The following is a 22,409-nucleotide window of genomic DNA, read 5'->3' as shown; positions in this document are numbered from 1 at the left end:
TGGGTAAAGTGTTGGATACTTAAGAGTGTTTGTAATAAGCATGTTACTCTAGTCAGATCTACTTCCTAGTCAACTTTTCTGAGCAACGGCAAAGATCACCTTTTAACAATGAAATCAAACAAGAGGAGAAAGCTACGTTATGACAAAATGTTTCTCTGTTTTCTTTCAGGAGGTCATGAAATAAACATGTTCTTATTCTTAAGAATGCTCTTAGATTGTCCCTGAACTTGAAAGATTGAGCCAGTATGACTGATTCTTCAGAGTTCAGGATGAACTCTTCCCCTAAGGGATAAATTTGGTTTTATACCATGTTTTGAGAATTATAAGACAATATATATATATAGGTATAATATTAAACCAACTCTGAGTTTTTGTAAACTAGCACCGATTGGCATACAGATTGAGTTCCTGCAGTTCTTCTGTTCAGGAGCTGCATGTAGCATACACAAAGCTGACTTGGTGGCATTTATTTATTTATTTACCACTTCAGGCAAAGCATCATATAAATGAAGGGAAGATTTTAATGCAACAGCATGATGGTATATCTGATTGCCTGTTCAGTAACAGTTGGTATGGTACATGTTTCTGCAAATGCACTTCATTTTTATTCTGAGTGCACTATCTCCTTTTTGATGTCATCTGCTAAGTTCATTGTACTTAAGTAACCTGAACAAGTGGAACAGCTATGTCAGAAGCTCTTTCTAATTGCTTCTTATCTGATTTTTCTGCCAGGAGAGGTGAATTGGTGCCCTGTCCTTTGTAAATTATGACATCCTTGTTGAGTATGTGCGTGCATTAGTAATATACTGAATCACAGAATCATGAAGGTTAGAAAAGACTCCCAAGATCTTCCAGTCCAACCATCCACCTTCCATCAGTATTTCCTTTTAGTACAACACCTAAATATTTCTCGGGCATTTCCAGGGATGGTGAGTCCACCAACTCCCTGAGAAAAAAAACGTCCAACCTGAATCTCCCCTGTCACAACTTGAGGCCATTCCCTCTAGTCCTGTTGTGAGTTACATGAGAGAAGAGGTTGACCCCCACGTCAGCACAACCTCCTTTCAGGTTGTTGCAGAGAGTGATAAGGTCTCCTTTTAGTCTGGACGAGAGGAGGCTCAACGATCCCAGTTCCCTCATCTGCTCCTCATAAGACTTGTGATCCAGTGCCCTCAGCAGCTTTGTTGCTCTACCCTGGACAAGCTCCAGAGCCTCAATGTCTTCCTTGTAGTGAGGGGCCAAAAACTGAACACAGTACTCAAGATGCGGCCTCACCAGAGCTGAGTACAGAGGGACAATCACATCCTTGGTAACACTATTTCTGATACAAGCCATGATGCCATTGGCCTTCTTGACCATCTGTGGCTAGAAGACTGTGGGAAGAAATGAACCTGGGGGTGTTGGTTGACGCTCAGCTGAATATGCGCCAGAAGCATGCCCAGGGGGCCAAGAAAGCCAATAGCATATATAAATATAACTTATGTCATGCCATATTAATAAAGTTCCATATCCTGTCACGCATTATGATCTTCTTCAAAAGGACAGCTAGTCTTCAAATCTAAGGGAGTGTGGTGAAAACCCATAGCTTCTAAATCATTGGGAAAATATACCTTCATTTCCTCATTAAAGATTAATATAGTATGAAGATCCCTTAGGAAACAAGCTTGGTGAACACCTACTAAAATGTCACCATTTTAGTATGATAGGTGTTAATCTGTGGCCTTCTCCTTTGCCACTCTATAAAGGTGTTTCCACAAGATTGTGGCAGTAGTTAAAGAATGACTGCCATGCCTCATATATACAGCCAAGACAGAAATAAGTGACAAATCTAGAGGTAGTGGAGGGAATTTAAGCTGTTAGCCTTCTTACTCTCAAGGCTATGAGGACAGGTAGCATCTCCTCCCTAGGCTCACAATTATTTTTTGAGAAACCTGAAGTCGTGAAAGGTTCACGACTACACAAAAAGTATTTTTCTAAGCTCCAGAATCTTTTGTCAAGATTTCTGGGCAAATAATGTAAGTCTCAAGTTGTTACTGGTTAATACCAGTTCGTAACTCTGACAACTGTGTTTCAGGGTTCATTGTTCAGCTCCTTTTCTGGGTGGTAAGAATAGTGTTAAAATAGTCTCCTTTTGTGAGACTATATGAAACACTAAAGCAGGGCTAGGAAGGGCACTGATGCTAAAATTGTTACAGCTCTTCCAGGAGTCTTCTGAAGTACAACCCTGGTCTCTTCTTGACACTATAGGTATTTTCCAAGTGCATACTTAATGTAGTTAGAACAAACACTGCAGTATTTTGTTGCAGTGTAGAACACAATATTAAAACATTCTGAGCAGTTGCTAGTTTGACCTCTCAGGACTACCATTACTATCGTTTCTTATTTCTCTACGTTTTCTGTCTCTTAGCCTACAGATGAATATTTTTATAGCTACTGTTAGAAGGATCACCGAATATTAAATATTCTGGCTTCATTCTAAGTCATTAAAGTATTTTATTTCTTAACCAATAATGATCCTAGGTGGTGGTTTGTGTTTTTTTGTTATGTTAGAGATTTTTTGTGGTGGTGGTGAAAAGGAAGAATATTTCCTTCATATACATTATTTGTATTTTTTTTAATACCAAGAGTTCCTGTGATTTAAGTGTATCAGTCCTTAAGATAACACGTTTATAAAGGTTGAGGAGTGATAGGTTTTTCTTCGTACTCAGGCATGTATTTATTGCATCTCATTGTCTTCTGGTTGAATTAGAATACTAATATTTGAGCTAAAACATATTCTGGTAGGATTCCTTGAGCATTTGCTATTCATGTAAGACAGGTATGCATACATACCTCTTGGATAGTAGCCACTGTAAGTTTAGCATATATTTTATAATTCCACCAAGTTGACAGTATCTGCTGATATTCAATTTTGGAAAATTATATTAAATCCCTCTTTTAATAAGAATTTTTGATTTAATGTCTTCATAAATAGCTTCCTTATCCCACAGATGAGATCACACAAAATAATTGTCGAAGGGATCTATCTGTGAGCATTTTCAATTATGTGCTCTTCTTACCTTAGCATTCTGTCCATTGGAATGCTGTGGCTTTTGAAAAAATGCGAAGAGACAGCTGGTATATATTCCTTTATGTAATTCTGAACTGCTTAATCTCACAATCTCACAACTCACAATCATACCCACTCATGTCTCTTTCTAAAACTGATGGCTGGGGAATGCCATGTAGGGAGACTGTTCTGTAAGAGCTCTTCAGGCTACTCTGTGCCCATAGAATACAGCATCAACCCTTATTTTCGTTTTGGATATTGCATTTCAGATTTTACTGGTATGAATTACTTTGTTCTGCTACTTTCAGCACACTGAATGGAAGTTTTGTATTTGATATGTATACTTGCAATCCATTTAAAAAAAAAAAAAGTGCAGCAAAGAAAGCAGAATGTCTTGAGAATATATGTAGTCGTTAATAATTCAGACAACTGCAGCAAGCATTTGAGCAAAAGGTTGTGGGCTATTTCCTTTATGTGAGTTTGTTGGAGGAGGAGAAAAGCATTGCTGAAGGTTAGAAAGTGGTGTGCATAGTTTTCAAATCTCTTGAAAGCAAGAGTGTACAGTTCTAGGAATCTCAGATAATTTAAATGATCTTTGTTCTTGGATTGAGTGAAGTGCTTCACTAAAATTGTTTCTAATTTCTGTGGCATGTTTTATGGAAAGTTAAAAATTACAGTGATGTGTGTTCCTTGTATTCTGATGTGTAATTCTTTAAATAATGCTTCTGACCTTTTTGCTTAGCTCTACAATTGCATTGCGGTGGTGAACCATTTCAAGTCATCATAAATGACTGCAAAGTTGTTGAGGAATCTTTAATAAATTAAATTCTATCAGTCAGATTGCCTGCAGAATAAAGGAAATGAACCTCTGATTTGCAGTTGGAAATTGTTTATACACATAGCTGAAAAACACTTCAGAAACCAAGGAGAATTTGCTCAGCAGCATGTAAAAGTATTCCCTGTACAGATGTGTCAGTGCGTAGTTATTTTGAGATAGCATGTGGCATTTAATGCAAGTAGATTTTAGTCTTAAAGGTGCAACATTGCAATGTCCTAGTTTTGTATGAAATTAAGAAATAAATTCATATATAAGGGTCATGGGATTGTATTTGTAAGCCGTTGATTGTTTTTATTTGTGCCCATTCTTAACTGCTTCATTTTGATTTAAAGGTAACCTTCAGAAAGAATTTAAGAGTTTCATTGTGATTGTTTTTTCCATTTGTTTCTTTAAATAATGTGATTCGTATTTCTGTTCATGCTGCAAGCATTTAAAGGGATCTCTATTCAAGATCAAACTGAAGGTATCTGTAAACTGATTTTCTTCATAGGAGTAAGGTGCCCTGTATTGATGAAATTATTTTGTGCTCTTACCTAGGCGACCGCTTCAGATCAGTGATAGATGATGCCTGGTGGTTTGGAACAATTGAAAGCCAGGAACCCCTTCAGCCCGATTATCCCGATAGCTTATTTCAGTGCTACAATGTCTGGTTAGCAAACTTATCTTCAATCTATTATAATTAAATATTTCGTTTGACGTATTGACTGAGCAACTTCCTCTCGTTAAATTCAGTCATGCATCTCACTGTACCAGTTTATTACAATAGTCTTTTAAATCTAAATAAATTATGTTACAAACATTAAATTACTTTAAGCAATATTAGTAATTTAAATGTGGTTATTTTTTAAGCTGGGATAATGGAGATACTGAGAAGATGAGTCCTTGGGACATGGAGCTGATACCAACTAATGGTATGGTACATTAAGAACTCAGTTTGCTTTAAGAGTGTATATAAAGAAGTAAAAAATGTACAATTTCACCTCTTAAGGAGTGCATTTAAAGAACATTGGTAATTACTAAACTAAATATGGACCAAGATAAATGGACTGACACCTTTCCCTTAGGAAAAAAGCAGGCTTAAACAAAGTGTGTAGAAATAGCCAGGAATGTTACAAAAACTCCTAGTAGGCAGTGTACTGTTGCAGTTAACTTGTTGTGCATTTAGAGAGGTTTGAAGATAAGCCTGTGCCCCATGTCAGCTTTGAGCTGCCTATTCTCAGAACTCTTGGCATGCTTGCAGGTGTTCTGCGCATTGAAGTCTCAACATGTGCCAGTGAGAGCATTCGAAATAGGCTTTGCTGCCTGTTTGATCCAGAACTTGTGGCAGATAAACATGCAACAGAGTGGGCAGTACAGCAGGGGCACTGTTCACAGGCCAAGGACAGAATATTGCATTTCTTCTTTACTCAAATGTTTTGATGGTTTTATTAAAATCTGGTTAAAAAGCAAAGCAAAATCAGCATTTTTCCTTCTATTTTACAGGAAACTTTTGCTAATTTTGTCATCCACAAGTAACCATGTGTAACTCTTCATTCTTCCAAGTTGTACATGTTTCATTTCCACTTTTCATTTCAACCCTTCTTTTAATTGGTACTTCTTATAAATAAGTCAAAATCAAGAGTGATAATATGACCAGAGTAAATAACTACAGCAAGCAGACAACTGAATCTGAATTTGTATCCACACTGCATCCACAAATGCTGTCTTATAACTTTTTTTCAAACAAAAGGAAGTTAAAGAAGAGCAGTGTGCATCATTCTCTGAAAATCCACCTGTTACATTATGGGCTGTCAAAGTTGGTAGATCATTAAGAATGCCAGACTGATGGCACCTCATTTTGCTTGCTCAGAAGTTGCGCTTTTAGTATTTGACTTGAGAAAATTGACGGGGTTGAATCCCTCCATGGAGACTGTTTCAGTCTCTAACATCAAACACCTTAAGCTCTGTCTGAAAGTCATCCACTACAAATCCTGGCTGCATTGCCAAGAATTTGGGGTTTTAAGAAACAAACATAAACTTCAATTACGATAAAAGTTTACCCCAAATTGGTTGTAAAATAAATTCTGCAGTTAGCTATTTGGAAGGCAGTAAATCTAGTTTAATAAAGGATTTGCACACCAAATTACATCGTAAAGATTTAAATTTAAAATACAACAATAGAAAGGATACTGAATGATTTCCTCAAAACATTTTTAATACAAAACTGATGTTTGTCTTGATTAGTAGAATGATGATCTATATTTTGAATTAATTTTTCTTAGTTGAGTAGATTCATGTATTTCCTAAGGTACAAAGATGAGTATTTCATTGAATTTTCATGTTACATTCTAGCTGTATTTCCAGAAGAACTGGGAACTAGTGTTCCTTTAACAGATGAAGAGCGCAGAACACTGCTCTATAAACCTCTGGATGGAGAGTGGGGCTCCAGGACACGAGACCAGGAGTGTGACAGAATAATTGCAGGCATAAACCAACTCATGACTCTAGGTATGGCTTGAATATTATAGGAAGTGTTTTTGTATTATGTTTTGTACCTATGCTATGTGCACTTCTGAAATTACGGAAACCAGTAACTGCTAATGTTGCTAATAATAATAATGCACCTTCTATTTGATTAAATGGAACAGAACTTTATTACTGCACATATTAAATTTTCCATATAGTGAATTACATACAAAAACCTGAACTTTCTTTTGAAAGGTAATTCATTTATTTATTTTTTTTAACTTGACATTGAGGGGGGTTGGGTCTTGCATGGTAAAAACAAGTACTTGATTTTTTTTGTTAGCTACTCAAATTATGCATTAGGCTTGGAAGTGCCAGCCTTCTGTTGCACAGAATACTAACTGTACTACAGGTAGATAGGAAAAAAATCATATATATTTAGTGAAGAGATTCCTTTGTCTAGGTTTCTCCTGTATTAGCCTTCTTTTAACTCCACTTTTCTCCCCCACATAACCTTAGTTGTGTCTGGAAAAAAAAAACAGAAGAGAAGTTCTGTAAAAGCAAATATTGAGGATAAAGTAATTGATTAACTTATGAAAAGCCACTTGCTATTTGGATGTAGAACAATTACTCTTTAGAAGTAGAAGGCAGCTTTTGAAAAGGTAATTGTTAAAACACTAAACACATCACTGCAACGTTTTCATGATCAAGGATGAGTGTGTGAGCTGGAGATATATCAGTGAAATACTGGCTGAATCACAGATCTTTGCATATTCTGTGACAAGTCAGCAGTCTTAGATCTTTGGGTAACAATAGTTGTAAATTACGTATATGTAGCTTGCCAAAGACAGTTCTGATTTTGAATTACTTATGTTCAAAAATCCTAGAAAACTATTAATTTTTTAAATACTTCTGACTCATGGGTATCCTACATTACGACTCCTTTGGTTTTATAAGAAGCGTCCTTTTGCTTCCAGAAGAAATAAAATTTATATGTAAATGCACTAATCCAAATTACAGAATTATATTCAAAAATTTTGAGGAAAGGAAGTTTTGATTGTTATCACTGTGTATGTTTATCAGGGAAATAGTTTCACGTTTTTCATTTTTTGTATGGCATACTACTTAGTTTGGGATTTAACTGTAGCATATGTGGTGTGTATTTGTCCAAAGTAGCTGTTGTTCAAATGTTTGCAAGAGAAAGTTAACAGCTTTTACAGGAAGAGAGTTTCTGTTTTTTGAAAACATTGGAGAGGTACTTTAAGGGTGTTATTTGCTTTTCTCTTTTATTTTCCTTCTTGGTTTGAAATGTTGGAATGATGTCTAAGCAGACATGATGCTTTAAGCATAGTTGGGGGAAAAAACAAACAAAATTTGTGCCAGGTGCATAGACTTAAATTGCCCATTGCTCTTTGGCTTTATGGTGGATCAGTACAAAATAGCTTCTTTGCTATTTGGTCAAGACGGAAGAATTGTATTTCTGTTTTATATTGAGAATGGCTTTTCTCCATATCTTAATGAGATCAAAATACTACTATGGCTTTTATGGTGAGAATTTAATGAGTTGTTTTGTTTGAAGTTGAGAGAGTGGCAATATAAAACTAAATGGAACGAATGTGTCTTGTAAATAATAATTCTGAATTGCAGATCTTCTTATATGTGTAATTTATATGTTTAAATTTACTTTTCAAATGTGTTTATTTTGCATTCACTTGCTGTGTCTCTGAAGAGCATGGTGCTTCATGCATAATGGGATGGGTATGCAATACAGCACTTGTACTAGCAGCATACATGTGAGCAAACATTGTACATGTAAAATAATACGAATTGTTCAGAGTATCTAGCATGGTTATTACTGTTGATTTTGGGTAAATGCCATGTGTTTCAAGCATGCAAAAATAGCATGTGTTGCAGGAGGAAACTTTGAAATTCTTGGAACTCTAATAGTTTTTGTGATATGTAACTTGGATTGATTTTGATTTCTGTGTAGATATTGCATCTGCTTTTGTGGCCCCTGTGGATCTTCAAGCTTATCCAATGTATTGCACTGTTGTGGCATATCCTACAGACCTGAGTACCATTAAACAAAGACTGGAAAGCAGATTTTACAGGTTAGATCCAAGTCTCAGTTACTACTGTGAAATATTGCCAGCAGTGGTTTTGGTAGCTGTTAGTCTTGTTATACCCAATTTAGAAATGTGCACAGGTGTGCTTTTGTTTGTCTAATCTTCTATTCTAAAGGGATTGAACATCTGTTGACCAAAATGCAGTTTACAATTATGTGATGTCAATTCTTGTTTATGTCATGTGAGTATTGCAAAGTAAATTAGGTTTGCTTCTGGTATTTTTTTAATGGGAGAAACCTTAGACACCTGTAAGTGTTCTATAGGTATATAATGTACTTCTGTTTGTTTGATTTTAAATCTTCCATTATCATGTTAAGACATGAAATAGAGCATAGTTTATTCAATTGTTGGCCCTGAAATTCTAAATGATTGGACAGCAACAAAAGTAATTTTTAACCTTTTTTACGCGATTTTGACGTTTTCCCTAAACTGTGATTGCAATCATAGCATTTTATATGCAGTAAAAATATTATCCATTAAGGAGCACGTTCCTTTAAAATATTACTTTTTGCTTTTTTGTCTTGGAAAATTTATGGTTTGCAATTGAGTCTCCCTCTAATGCTTTTGTTGAATTCATCTGAACAGGACGAGGGGAAATGGTTCCGAGCTAAAAGGATAGGAGATTTAGATGGCATATAAGGAAAAAGCTTTTTTACAGTAAGAGTGGTGAGGCTCTGAAGCAGCTTGCCCAGAGAGGTGGTGGATGCCCCATCTCTGGAGGCATCCAAGGTCAGGGTGGACAGGGCTCTGAGTACCCTGGTGTAGCTGTAGGTATCTCTGTTCATTGCAGGGGAGCCAGACAAGCTGATCTTTAAGGGTCCCTTTCAATTCAAACATTTCTGTGATTCCACAGCATGTTGACTTGGGCAAAATTTCAATGTTAGTTCATAGAACTTCACATGTACTGACTGGAGATAGTATTCTAAATAGAAATCACATTTTCATTTTTTAAAGGATGCCTAGGTTTTATATTTTATAATGCCATAATGTACACGCATCTGGTTCCATGTTAATTGCATGATGATCTAGCTTTGGCTTTTCTAATGTACTGCCACGTCGTCAGCAGAGGCAAGGAGTCTTCAGTCAGTTGGATTTGTTTCCTTTTGTCAAAATCATCAGTTATTTTTGGTCACTGGCATAGCTTCTTCATTAAATTGGTTTTTACTAGTTTGTAGGATTGTCTGGGCTTGGTTAGCTAATGATTATTGCCTTGTGTATTCCAGTGAATTATTTTCCTTTAGTGTGTGGGGAAATGGCAGTTCAGATTGCTTCTGATGTCTTCAGTAGCTTTTCGTGAGGCCTGCCCTTAGGGCATTATTCCTTTTCTGAAACAAGAGTCTTATGATGCCAGTATGTTTCTACAGTGCGCGCACACACACACTGATTTTGCTTTGATCATACATACATACATACATACATACAGTCACAACATTGTGACTATTCTTTAGTCAGGGAACTAAATTAGACCTATGTGAGGAATTCTGATCATTGCCACTTATTAAGATGTGTACTTTTAATACATTTTCATCATTACAGTTTTGGTAATTCTCAACTATGACTTAAGAAGTGATACATGCTGGGTTGCTTATATTATAAAAGATTAGTAATAGCTAAAGCATTACAAGTGAATCTTTCTGAGGATTGCAAGCTGTCTGTATAATGTCAGGACATGGGAGGACAAGAAGCCTGAGGAAGCTTCCTTCTGCTGGTCATGTAGGGTAATGTGTGTGAGCGTATATGTTTTCTAATTTAATGTCAAAGAATGAACAGAATAATGCACTGGAAGAAGAATATGAGGCTTTTTCTCCTCTTTTAAAATATATTGTTGGAAATGTAGTCTGTTTGATACTGGCTTTTTTTTCCATGATGTTGACTCATCTCTCTTGCACAGACGACTTTCTTCATTAATGTGGGAAGTCCGATACATAGAACATAACACTCGCACATTTAATGAACCTGGAAGTCCTATTGTCAAGTCTGCCAAATTTGTCACAGATCTTCTGCTACACTTCATAAAGTGAGTTTCTTACCAAAGTCTTAGCTCTTTGAAATATAAATTACAAAGAGGTGGTTCTGTAGCTTCAATAAGCCAGTTGTCTGCTGCTAGGGCAGAAAAAAAGAAAGTTTGTGTTTACAAAACAAGAGGACATTAGGCTGCAAAACAAGATGAAGTTTTATAATACGTTGACTGGAGACTTTTTACTGAATAATAAACGTGGGTATGAGTATCTGTGGAATGATGAATATATTTAATTTTATTGCTACTTTTCTTAGTATAACTGGGAAGTTAATTCTAAAATGTTTACAGCTGAATGTGCCTGAAAGTGATGGTTGGTGTACAAAATAAAAATTGGAGGCATTGCAGTCAATAGAAACAGTCTCAAACCTTTTTCGTGACTGTCTGCAATCTAAAGTTTGCTAGAGCTTATTATGCCCGCTGTCCTGATTTGCTTGTAGGCAGTGAATGCATCTGCTTTTACATGGTTAAATGGCAAGATGCTTCATTAGTTGAATAAAGCGTTAGTATTTTCTTTTAAAAACATTAGAATTACATTACTTACTGGAAAATCTAAGACTTCTGTAGCGGCAACATAAATCTCTGAGATTTGATATCAGACACTGGCAAAAACAGTGAAAAGTACTTAACTGCTTCAGATGTTAAAGTTTTAGTGAAACCCACCTTTAGGAACAGATACACACCAGAAAGGCTGCACTGTTAATAATTTTAGTTCTTTAATGTCTTTATCCTACATAGTTTCTTTTCTTTTGATTAATTAAGCACACTGGTGTTATTAAAAGTGTGTGTTTTTAATTGACTTACCTAAATTACTGCAATGCATGACTATTCTTATTTAATAATGGTCTATAGCTTGTGCCAATTAATATACTCATTTAAGTGAACCAGAAACACATATTAAATGTTTCTTAAAGCTGAATAGGCTCCACAGCCCTTTATGAGATATAATAGATTTTCCTAATGCTAATAAGCTCATGGTAAGGGATTATGGTTTTTCATTTTGAAATATCACTGTTAAGCATTCTGTATTTTATGGAATATAGAAAATATTTTGCAGCTTTTGAACAATAGATTAGCTTTTCTTATTAATGTGGTCCTCTAAGTATTTCTAAGGCACTAAACACTTCATCACTTCGTTTAAGTATGACTTAATAAATATTGTCCGTACTCTATGCAAAATACGGTTGATTCCATAGATGAAGACAGAAAATAAAACTAGCATGTATTTCTTTTGTACAGAGACCAGAGTTGCTATGACATAATTCTATTATACAATGCAATGAAGAAGAAAGTGTTGTCTGACTCTGATGAGGTAAGTGGTTGTGTCTTGAATGTTGGCATTGCTGGATGGGACAAATGAGACTGAAGCATCTTTCTCACTGGATGCAAAAGTACTTTGTTCAGTCACTGTTATAGAGTAGGGTATAGATAGATATAGGTATAGGGTTAGGGTATATGTTAGAGTAGGGTATACTGCCAATTAGATGTTTCTTGTTAGCTGGGAAATTGGTAAAAATCCAGCTTCCTCTTTTCCTGTAGTGCAGAGAGCTTTTTCTTAGACTACTGAGAGATTCTTGAAACTGATGGTCACACGAAATGCTTTCTAGAGGGACATGGATGGAATTGTTAAGACTCAAATTATGAGATGAAATATGACAGAATTTACCTACTCATCTATGCTTATATTTTTTTAACATTTTTATGCAACTCATTATCTTGCTCAAAGGAAGAAGAGAAAGATACAAATGTGCCAGGAACTTCCACTAGAAAAAGAAAGGTAAAATCATATTTTGTTGCTTATAGTGCATCAAATAATATGAAATGTTTTTGTAAACAAATTGGATTTAAAATTGTATGTCTATAATTATGTAATCTCATCTTTTGGAAAGTGTTGAATTTATTGTGACTGAAGAGTTACTCTCCTGAGTTGTCCAGTATAAAAAAATTTCTGCATGGGCTGTTTGGGTTGGACTCTGATCTCTGGAGGTCCCTTCCAACTGCTACAGTTCTGTGATTCTGTTGCATGTTACTAAATAATTAATTAGAATTTGTGTCCTGCAGGGGTACCCTTTACATTTGACTTTGTAAAAAGAGAGATGGTTTATTGAATAAATAGCAGACAATATTGTCATTTCAGGATCATCAGCCGAAGAGGCGGCTACGTAATAGGGCCCAGTCATACGACATTCAGTCGTGGAAGAAACAGTGCCAGGAGCTGCTGAATCTCATTTTTCAGTGTGAGGACTCTGAACCATTTCGGCAGCCGGTGGATCTCCTTGAATATCCAGTGAGTGTTTGAGAACAGCAAGATTGATCATAATACCGTTGTTAGGTTTCTTTCAACTGTGACCATTCTTTCACCTCATTTAATTGAAACTTGAGGCAATGTTATTGACAGAGCTTTTCTATCCATGCTTGATTGTCGCTTCATAATAATGTTTATTTCAAAATAAATTGTACATCTCTGCTCTCTTAAAAGACATGACTGTGTTATTAAGTACACAGCTTTTGAGATTAAGATGCCTGTGTCCTTTCCTGGGTGAAAAATGGTCACATATGAAGTGAATATGTTTGGCTGCTTGTTGCAACACATATTACTGAGGCACATTTGTTTGTTTTCATTTCAGAAGCATACAAACTAAGAGTAATTTTCATATCACAGTCATCAAGACTGTTGTGGAAAAAGTACACTTTGAAGCACTGTAGTGAAATATTAACTGTAATAACAATAACAGCTTTCTGCCAGGATGATTCCATTGGAATGAAAATAGCTTTGAGCAGCCAGTTGTAAAAACTGAATGTTTTAACACAAAAGCCCTGTTGCCTTGGATCTCTTTCTTCCTTCTCTAAAGAATCTCTGGGATAAATCATTTCTCAATTAGAAAAAAAGAGAGGATTCTCTTCAGAAGTCAGTGGTTAGGTTGGTCTTGATGCTCTGGGGACATTAATTCACTGTAGTTATAATTTTTTATTATAATATTATATAATGTTATAATTGAAGAAACTTTAACTTTGTGCCATGGCTAACTACAAGTAGCCAGCTGTTGTGATTCAGATTCTTGCATGAGCTGATAAGGAGCACCTTACTAGGTTTGAGCATGAAATGCTCTCTTCCCTACCTTTTTACAGAGTTACTTGCACCGCTTGTGCACGTTCTGATGGTTCAATTCAACTTCTTGTGGGTATTTGAACTTCTTATCATATGACTGTTCTCTTGTTTCTTCTGTAGCCTAGTAAAAATTCTATGATTGGTTTGAACAGGGTCTGTGCAATTTTCATTATTCCAGTATTAACCTTCTTAAACTGTCAGATCTCCATCTGGGGGACTGCTCAGGTTTCAGCAGAAATGCACTGACTGTCATCAGATTAAAATACTCAAACTGCGTGTTTTAATGCTAGCATGTGAAAACAATATGAGACTTTAGTAGATGTGTCAAATTCATTCAGATCAAAATGATATATTGAGGCTTGAAAAAAAAATTAATATATATAATATATATATATAAAATATAATACTTTGCTGTTTTTTAACAGGATTACAGAGATATTATTGACACACCTATGGATTTTGCTACTGTTAGAGAAACACTGGAAGCTGGTAACTATGAGTCACCAATGGAGTTGTGTAAAGATGTGAGACTAATTTTCAGCAATTCAAAGGCCTACACACCAAGTAAAAGATCAAGGGTAAGATTTTATTTATTTATTTATTTATTTAAGAATATTTATTGTTTTAGAAAAATCTAACAGGGCAGAAAATCAGAAATTACATTTTTTTAAACAGTAATCAATTCAATTATTTCTGATTTTCAAACATGAATATTTCTGAGAAGGTAGTGCAACCTTGTATTTTGAAAGAAAGTTTGCTGTTTAAGTGTCTGTACTTCTGATATTCTGCAAGTTTGTTTCAAAATATTTCCAAGTGGATCTGGAAGGAGATCTGTGCTGAAGGAAAGATGGTAGAAATGGTGTACACACAGATGGTGACTGTATGTACAGTAGTAGAGTGTAACTGATATTTTGGAGAAGAAACAGGGTTTTCTTTGTGCATGCAGATCTGAACATATATGTACCCCCAACTTCCTCCACTTATGAAGTTGTCCAAAACTGAAAATATCACAACAAGAGAATTCTAGTGTTCACTAGGATGTGATGAGATAGTGAAGAGGCACTTAAACAGTTCTGTTTCCCAAAAATCTTGCACAAAATTGAGCCTACAAAGCTGCTGTTACTAAGCTGGTACTGAAATACCTTTCTACTGGTAGAGTTCTTAACATTTTCTCTCAAATTCGCTCATAGGTGCATTATCTGTTGGAGGTGAAAAGTACAAATATGGCTTTTGTTGAAGGCTACCTAAGCATGTCCAAGCATACTGTGTAGCTTTTCTTCTGGTAATATGTTTTGATGTCTTCGCTGGCTTTCACGACTGACTTTTAAGCAGCATATTAATCATTAGGACTTTGTCATCATAAAGTGCATGAACAAATGTCTTAATGGGGGTTCTTAGCAAGACTTTGTCAGTGATTGTTCTCTTTTCAGTCAGTAGCAGTCCCACTCACAGTTTGAGCTGACTGAAAAAATCAATCCCTTCTCCTGTCGTTGTATCAAAGAGCAAAGCTTTTGGGGTAGATCTAGATTCTGTCATGATTTTACTTTATCTGCTAAAACCAAGATAGAAGAATTCTGGCCGTTGTTTAAACTCCAGTGTGGTTTCATTGTTTCTTCTGACATTGTTATATTCTTTTCCATGTTCTTCCAAACAGACTGGGTCAGTGAATTAAGCTTTTTTACTTTACTTAGAAGCAAAAGTAGAGTGTTTTGTGGTTAGGCATTTTTTTTATTCTGGAATCTATGTGCTTCTGTGTATAGCGATGGCACTGTTTTTATTCTCACTCTAACAATTCAGTGATATTTTTAGTATCTTACTCTGCATCACTGATGCTTTTCTTGAAGAGTAAATGTAAAATCCATTGGATTTTTTTTCTTGGCACATCAGACATACATTTGTATCTAATTTTTACATATTTTCACGTATTTTACACATTTTCTTTGGATGTCCTCACCAGAAATGCTCTCAGTATCTGTCACTTCCACCATTTAGTCTGGCACTCAAATAATTCGGTATGTCATGAGGTAGGCAACTATTGCAATACTGTTGTTATGTTTCATATTTCGAGACTTTTCTGTGTCCATTCTTAAAGCATCTAGTCAGTTCATTTATGAATTTCTGTTTTCAGAATTAATAGCAACTGTGTGCCATCAGTTAGTTATGATCTAAAGTGAAGTTTGATTGGATTGTGTCTCTGTAAGCCATCCAGGAACGGGAGGGAGGGTGGGGGGGACGGATGAAAGAAAAAAAGAAAGAAAACTGTGTGCTGTGTGCTTACATAGTTCTAATTCATTTATCATAGTTACTGCAACCAACTCAGCAGTAGTACTAATTAGTAGTACTAAGAGGAATAAAGTGGTGCTCAAATTTAGGATGTATGGATGCAACATAATGCAGAAGAAAATTAGTTTTCTTGATCCTGTGTATGACCAAGTAAATTCCATGAGGGGTCTTTCTCAATTGTTTCTTCAGAATATCACAGAATCACCAAGGTTGGAAAAGGCCTTCAAGATCATCCAGTCCAACCATCCACCTATCACCAATAGTTCTCATTAAACCATGTCCCTCAACACAAAATCCAAACATTCCTTGCACACCTCCAGGGTCAGTGACTCCACCACCTCCCTGGGCAGCCCATTCCAGTGCCTGACCAGTCTTTCAGAAAAGTAGTATTTCCTAATGTCCAGCCTAAATCTGCCCTGGTGCAGCTTGAAGCCATTCCCTCTACTTCTATCACCAGTTACACGAGAGAAGAGGCCGACCCCCAGCTCACTACAACCTCCCTTCAGGAAGTTATAGAGAGCAATGAGGTCTCCCCTGAGCCTCCTCTTCTCCAGGCTGAACATTCCCAGCTCCTTCAGCCACTCCTCACAAGCCCTGTGCTCCAGACCCCTCACCAGTTTTGTTGCCCTCCTTTGAACCCACTCCAGGGCCTCAATGTCTTTCTTGCGTTGAGGGGCCCAAAACTGGACACAGTACTCGAGGTGCGGCTTCACCAGAGCTGAGTACAGGGGACAATCACTGCCTGTTCCTGCTGGAACACCGTTCCTGATGCAAGCCAGGATGCCATTGGCCTTCTTGGCCACCTGGGCACACTGCTGGCTCGTGTTCAGCTGAGAACAATATAGAAAGGAACACATTCTAGAAATGCAGTTGGAAAGTGACAGCTGGAAATGTGGCTTTTCCAGATCTTCCTTTTGCTTGTGTGTGATCTTCAGTCATAATTTACTTTTCAAACTGTGAGAACAGTTAGTGCAAACTGGATGAGTGTGTGTTGCAAAAAACTGTATATTTCTTTAAAACAGTTCCATATTGGTCTGTACCCTTTTCTAGCTATTGCACTGCGATAGATAAATAAACGGATGCTTTGGAAGAGTAGAAAACTTGCTCATTTACTGCCTTTTTTCTTTTTTAGATCTACAGCATGAGTTTGCGCCTTTCTGCTTTCTTTGAAGAACATATAAGTTCTATTTTATCAGATTATAAATCTGCCCTGCGCTTTCATAAAAGAAATACAATAAAGAGACGAAGGAAAAAAAGAAGCAGAAGCAGCTCAGTTTCCAGTAGCGTTGCATCAAGGTATGTTCATTTCTTTACAGTATTTGTGAAAAGCAGTGCATGTTTGATGTACCTGAAGAGTGGAATTTAGTGCGGTGGTTTCTTAATACTTCCTTTAGTTTTGCCTGTGTTGCAGAATGACAGCTTTGAAATGCAAGTTGCTATGGTGTGGGAGGTTTTAAACCTTTAACTAGAGCTATCCTAGTATAAGTGCTGAACATGTACAGTAAATCAGTATTTTGAGGGTAGTGATAGCTTCGCATTTTGTCTTACTTGCATGTATTGTGATCCTTTATTAAACATTTACTTTTTAGAGGCTTACAAATACAGAAATTTCTTCATAAAATGTCATATTTGTAACATACTTGATACAGAGATGATTGATTGTATTTCTCCTGTGGTCTCAGACACTAGTATTTATTTTTGTGTATTCCTGCACAATGTAAGAGTGGTCATCCAGGTTTCAGATTCTTACTTCTTTTGCAGTCCTGAAAGGAAACGGAGATTAATAAAACCTCAGCTGAAGGGAGAACCTTCTGCCTCCTCTTCATCTTCTATACCTGTGCGATCAACAACACTGAGACATGCTCCGCCTCAGATGAATGGAAAAGCAGCTGAAACCTCTTCTCTTGTAAGGACTAGAAGCAATAGGGGGATAACAGATGTGGCTTCTACAGAGCAACCATCTACATCTTCGGGAGGAAAGCCTTTAACAATAAAGCCTTTAATTACAAAACCTAATACTACTGCAGGGTCAGGAAAGTCAGGTGAGTTGCTGGAGTTACTTTTCCTGCTAGCTTTTTTTTTATGTGGAGAATATTTCTAAACATAAATGCTGCTTTTTGGAAAATCAGATGTGTTTGTCTCAGTTAAGACTGGTGTTGTTTTCAAGCCTTGAGGTTCATCAGTGAAAAATTGAACAGGTTAAGGTATGTTATTTAATCCAGAAAACATTTTTCACTCCTAGATCACAATTTGAATTGCATTCTTGTAGTAGGATATGTGACTTCCTTTTTAGCCGGATTAGATTGAACATGGTATCAAGTACTCTTCATAAATATGTTTCTTTTCTTTTTATCCTTTTCTTTTTATCCTTCTAGTACTGGAGAATTCAACTAAACATTCCAAGAACCAGAATATTTTACCAGTCTCTAGCCAATCTGATAACAGTCATAACACTAGGAATAACTCCACAAAAGAAAATCCTGAGAAAGAGAAGCCAATCAAACGCAAAGTAAAATCCTCTGCTGTTAATCAACAAGGTACAAAGTTTCTTTGGAACGCTTCCTGTCCCCACATACACCTTCTTGCTTGCTCATTTTGTGGCTATAGTTGCACTTCAAACTTTATAAGTAGAATAATTAATATATGTTATGATTTTGCATAATAAGGAAGTCTAATGGAATAATTTGATCACAGTTTTCTTCTTGACAATTAACATAATTTTGATTGCTCACAGCACCAATGGTTTCCATGGTTGTCTAGCCAATTTTGATATGTTAAATTATCTTTACCTGCTTTTAAGTTATTTCAAGAGGGATGCTGTTGGTCTCCATTGCAATAAGCATAAATGTGATAGCATCCCTGCTGCTTTTTTTTTCTTGGGGCACAGCAAGACAGGGCTATGCAGCCTTTGCTCTTTCTGTTGAGCGTATGGGTTGATTGGACTTAGTTTCATGTAATCTTCTGGCTGAAGTTGCTTGGTCTTTTTGTGCCTGGATATGTTCAAGCCCAAAGTTTCTGTGGAGACTGAAATTAATCTCCCTAACATAAAAGCTGTCCTGCTTATGAAGAAGCTTTGAAATGTTAAGCTGTTACCAAAGCAGATAGATCTGCTGAGCATTTTTTTCTGCATCTTCAGGAAAAATAGTGGTCTGCAAATTGGACCTCACCTACTTTGATTACTGCCCGTCATCCTCTTCTCTCTGAGGATTGTTTGTTCTTTCCAAATGAGCAACCTGTGGTCTGATAACTTAAATAGCCTGCCCTGTTCCTTGCCATTCTTTCTCACAAGGGCCTCAGTTATTACCATATTGCATGGCAGAACATGTACCTGTTACGTGACCGGAGGATTGGTCACATAAAATCCAGGTGTCTGTGGCACAACCATTCATGAAAATGGAGCCCTGTGTTACAAGTGCTTTATGGAGTGTACTTGAACACTGCAGAACCTGTGCATGGTTGTTCAGTCAAAGGAGTGGGTGCATCATACTATGAATCTGCTCTTGGTCATGTTTTAAGCAAGGGCTCTGGTATCAGGACACCTCTGTAAGAGGTCCTGTGGCATGACCAGGTTCAGTGCCACTCAGCTAAGAAAGCCTCATAGTTCATACAGTTCTCCAAATGTCTCCTTCTGACATTTGTCTGATGAGATGTCTTTGCAAATTGCATGTTTTGTTGTTGTTTTTTTTGTCTCACACATTTCTAACCTTATCCTCACTTATTATTGAAATAAGCTTAGTCTAATGAAATCACTGCAAAAGATGATACCTTGGGCTGCAAGGAACTTGCATTTATCTAGAGATGACCTGCTGTGAGATATTCCATATCCTTGCAACAGTGCTTTATGAGCAACATTTTGCTGTTATAAATAACAAGTATAAATGTTTGGTCACTTCTTTTGCATCAGCCAAGAAAAAGACCACGCCTGTTCTTCTGTTCTTTTTGTTCTGTACTTTTTCTCCCCTTTTTTTTGTCTCAAGCTACCTTGAGCTAAGACCAGCTAGAAATTGGTCATTGTTGCCTACTGATACGAAACTCTTGAGTTATACTTGGGTTTGATAATTACTTTGAATCCATTCAAAAATGTTACTAAGAACTTTATTAAAGTAGTGAGAAAGTAAATGTAAATGCAAATCTGTTGCATCATCCATACTCTCATCTTTTGTTTCATTTTGTTCTTTACAGCAGATTGCAAGAATAATGCTTTGGCATCAGGAAGCATTCAGGTAAATGGACATGGAGGGCAGCCTTCAAAGCCTCCAGTTAAAAGAGGCCCTGGACGGAAACCGAAGATTGAGGCTAATAACAGTACTTGTGAAGTGGTGCACAAGAAAAGAGGCAGAAAACCAAAAAAGCTACAAATTGTTGAACAGCAAAAGGTTGCAGAGCAGAATACAGTCCAGACCACAAAGGATGTACCAGAAGAAGCCTCTGCTTCTACTGCATGCAATTCGCTTTCTGAAAATAATATGAAGGAAGACTTGGTACAAAAAAAAGGCCGTGGGGGTAGAAAGCCAAAAAGAAAGATAAAGACACATCCGTCAGGCTCGGACCTTTTAGTTCCTGCAAATGTTAAAATGCAAACAAGAAGCAGGAGGAAAAAGATAGATGAGCCTATGGAAGAAGGGTCTGAGGAGCTTAAAGATTCTGAACCTCACATGAGAACTAGAAACCAGGGTAGGAGGACAGCCTTTTACAATGAAGATGACTCTGAGGAAGAGCAAAGGCAGCTATTGTTTGAAGACACCTCCTTAACTTTTGGAACTTCTAGCAGAGGCAGAGTCCGAAAGTTGACTGAAAAAGCAAAAGCTAACTTAATTGGTTGGTAACTTTTACCAGGTGTTTTACTTCAGAATGCTATGAAGCAGGTACAGTTAAGGAACAGCAGAACAGACTTCTGCTTCCCTGCTGCTATTATGGGCTAGAAGAATATGTTCTGATTTGGGAGAAAGATCTAGCAAAAAAAACAAACTGAAAGAACGTTCTTTGAAAGAAATATATATTTTAAACTTTTGCTATTTATTGCCCTTCAAATAGGTTATGCATTTCAACAGTCATTTTGTTCATAGTTGAGAATAATTAAAACAGTTTCCAGCTGACATGCAGAGTTGAGAACTATTCCACTCGAGCGGTGTGTAGTACTCTACACAGTTAAAAAAGGTGACGGAACTTCTAATGCCACAAACTGAAAACAGAAATCTATTTTTGACCAAGCAAAGTACACTCTGATTGTAAAGTTAGGTTGCCTAGGAAGGCAGATCTTCACAAAAAGTGGCAGTAAATTCACTTGCATTTCTATTAAGTACGAATACAAAAATACCAAACTTTGCTAATCTGAAAATGCTTGATTTCAGTAGTGATGGAACATTCAACTGCAAAAGGAGCCTACCACAGGCTGTTGGTTTATCCAAGTTCTGCCAAACATAGCAAAAATGTAATCACAAATATATATATATATATATATATATCCACATTGGAAAAAGTTTGACTAATGTCTAATTTTTCAGACCTTGATTCTTGTATCAATCACTAAATCTCTGTTTATTGTGCCAAAGACTGAGAATCAGTGCAGTGGAAAGCCTTTTTTTTTCTTTTTGAGTGTCAGTACAGCATACAACTTGCAGTGAAAAAGCTGTGTATTGTTTTAAATAGTAAGTTGTTAACATTGTTCTGAACTGTATCCTTTTTGGTACTTTTGGTAGAAAATAATGCACTGGTGGGGTCCTTTGACAGAGATGTTTTAGACAAAATGTACAATTGGTTAAAGGATTCAAGGAAATTACAGGACAGGTATGGAATTACGATGTTTACTTTCAGATCCAGATTGATTGTTGTTTCTACAACTTGAGACGTGCTTAAGAGGCTAAAATGACCTACAAAGAAGAGTGTATGTGTATATATTAATATATACATAAACACATACGTATAAAATATTTCCCAGGTATAAATTTTTTTCAGGATTTTTTAGATAGCACTAGAATTGAAAATAAATTTTAAAATGTCATACTTTATAGTTTAATTTTAAGGGGAAGATTGGTTATTTTCAATTATTAAGGTTAAAAAGGCCAAATCACTTTTTATGCAATCATGTTTTATACAGTGGTCTCATTGCACATTGCGTTTTTCTGCACTTTTTATGGTATATCACGCTGACATACGTCAATATTCACCCTAAAGAAAAATTCCATTTAATGATTGTGCCTTGTATTCTATTATTTCTTGCATCCTTAGTAAAATTAAGTTGTCTATTGTAAATGATAACTATATGACTTAGGGGAATGTATTGTTATATGTACTGCTATGGAAAAGAAGAGCAGTTATTTATTTGTTTATGGTACATTTAGTTATTTTATACCTTTACAAACAAACTTTAATACCATTTTCTATCACTTCAAAGCAAATGTTGTCCAGTGTTAAGGAACAAATACGGAAGTAGTCCTATTTTCTGAAATCTGGTATGGTACAAAAATGTAACCAAATTTTTCTGACGATGCATTATTTTGGACCTTTGGGTGGTGTGACAGATTTCTGTGTGACCCTAACGT

General features: G+C 36.3%; 1 protein-coding gene across 4 annotated transcripts in view; it reads left to right on the top strand.

Annotated features, from left to right (window-relative positions):
* LOC125688630 (pleckstrin homology domain interacting protein) overlaps window positions 1–20,835 on the top strand; it is a 99,939-nt gene extending 79,104 nt beyond the window's left edge. For 3 of the 4 annotated variants that reach the window (XM_048934848.1, XM_048934847.1, XM_048934851.1), the window contains 13 exons: window positions 4,425–4,536; window positions 4,737–4,798; window positions 6,219–6,374; window positions 8,323–8,443; window positions 10,350–10,475; window positions 11,715–11,787; window positions 12,202–12,252; window positions 12,613–12,762; window positions 14,010–14,162; window positions 17,000–17,163; window positions 17,629–17,909; window positions 18,243–18,404; window positions 20,050–20,835. In XM_048934848.1, the coding sequence (XP_048790805.1) occupies window positions 4,425–4,536; window positions 4,737–4,798; window positions 6,219–6,374; window positions 8,323–8,443; window positions 10,350–10,475; window positions 11,715–11,787; window positions 12,202–12,252; window positions 12,613–12,762; window positions 14,010–14,162; window positions 17,000–17,163; window positions 17,629–17,909; window positions 18,243–18,404; window positions 20,050–20,693 (2,255 nt within the window). In that variant the 3' untranslated portion in view covers window positions 20,694–20,835. The remainder of the gene's footprint in view (window positions 1–4,424; window positions 4,537–4,736; window positions 4,799–6,218; window positions 6,375–8,322; window positions 8,444–10,349; window positions 10,476–11,714; window positions 11,788–12,201; window positions 12,253–12,612; window positions 12,763–14,009; window positions 14,163–16,999; window positions 17,164–17,628; window positions 17,910–18,242; window positions 18,405–20,049) is intronic. The other variant, XM_048934849.1, reaches the window with a different exon arrangement.
* The last annotated feature ends 1,574 nt before the right edge of the window (window positions 20,836–22,409 follow it).

Source organism: Lagopus muta, chromosome 2 (assembly GCF_023343835.1).
Source record: "Lagopus muta isolate bLagMut1 chromosome 2, bLagMut1 primary, whole genome shotgun sequence".
NCBI classification, from domain to species: Eukaryota; Metazoa; Chordata; class Aves; order Galliformes; family Phasianidae; genus Lagopus; species Lagopus muta.
This window is presented reverse-complemented; position numbering and strand designations above follow the sequence as displayed.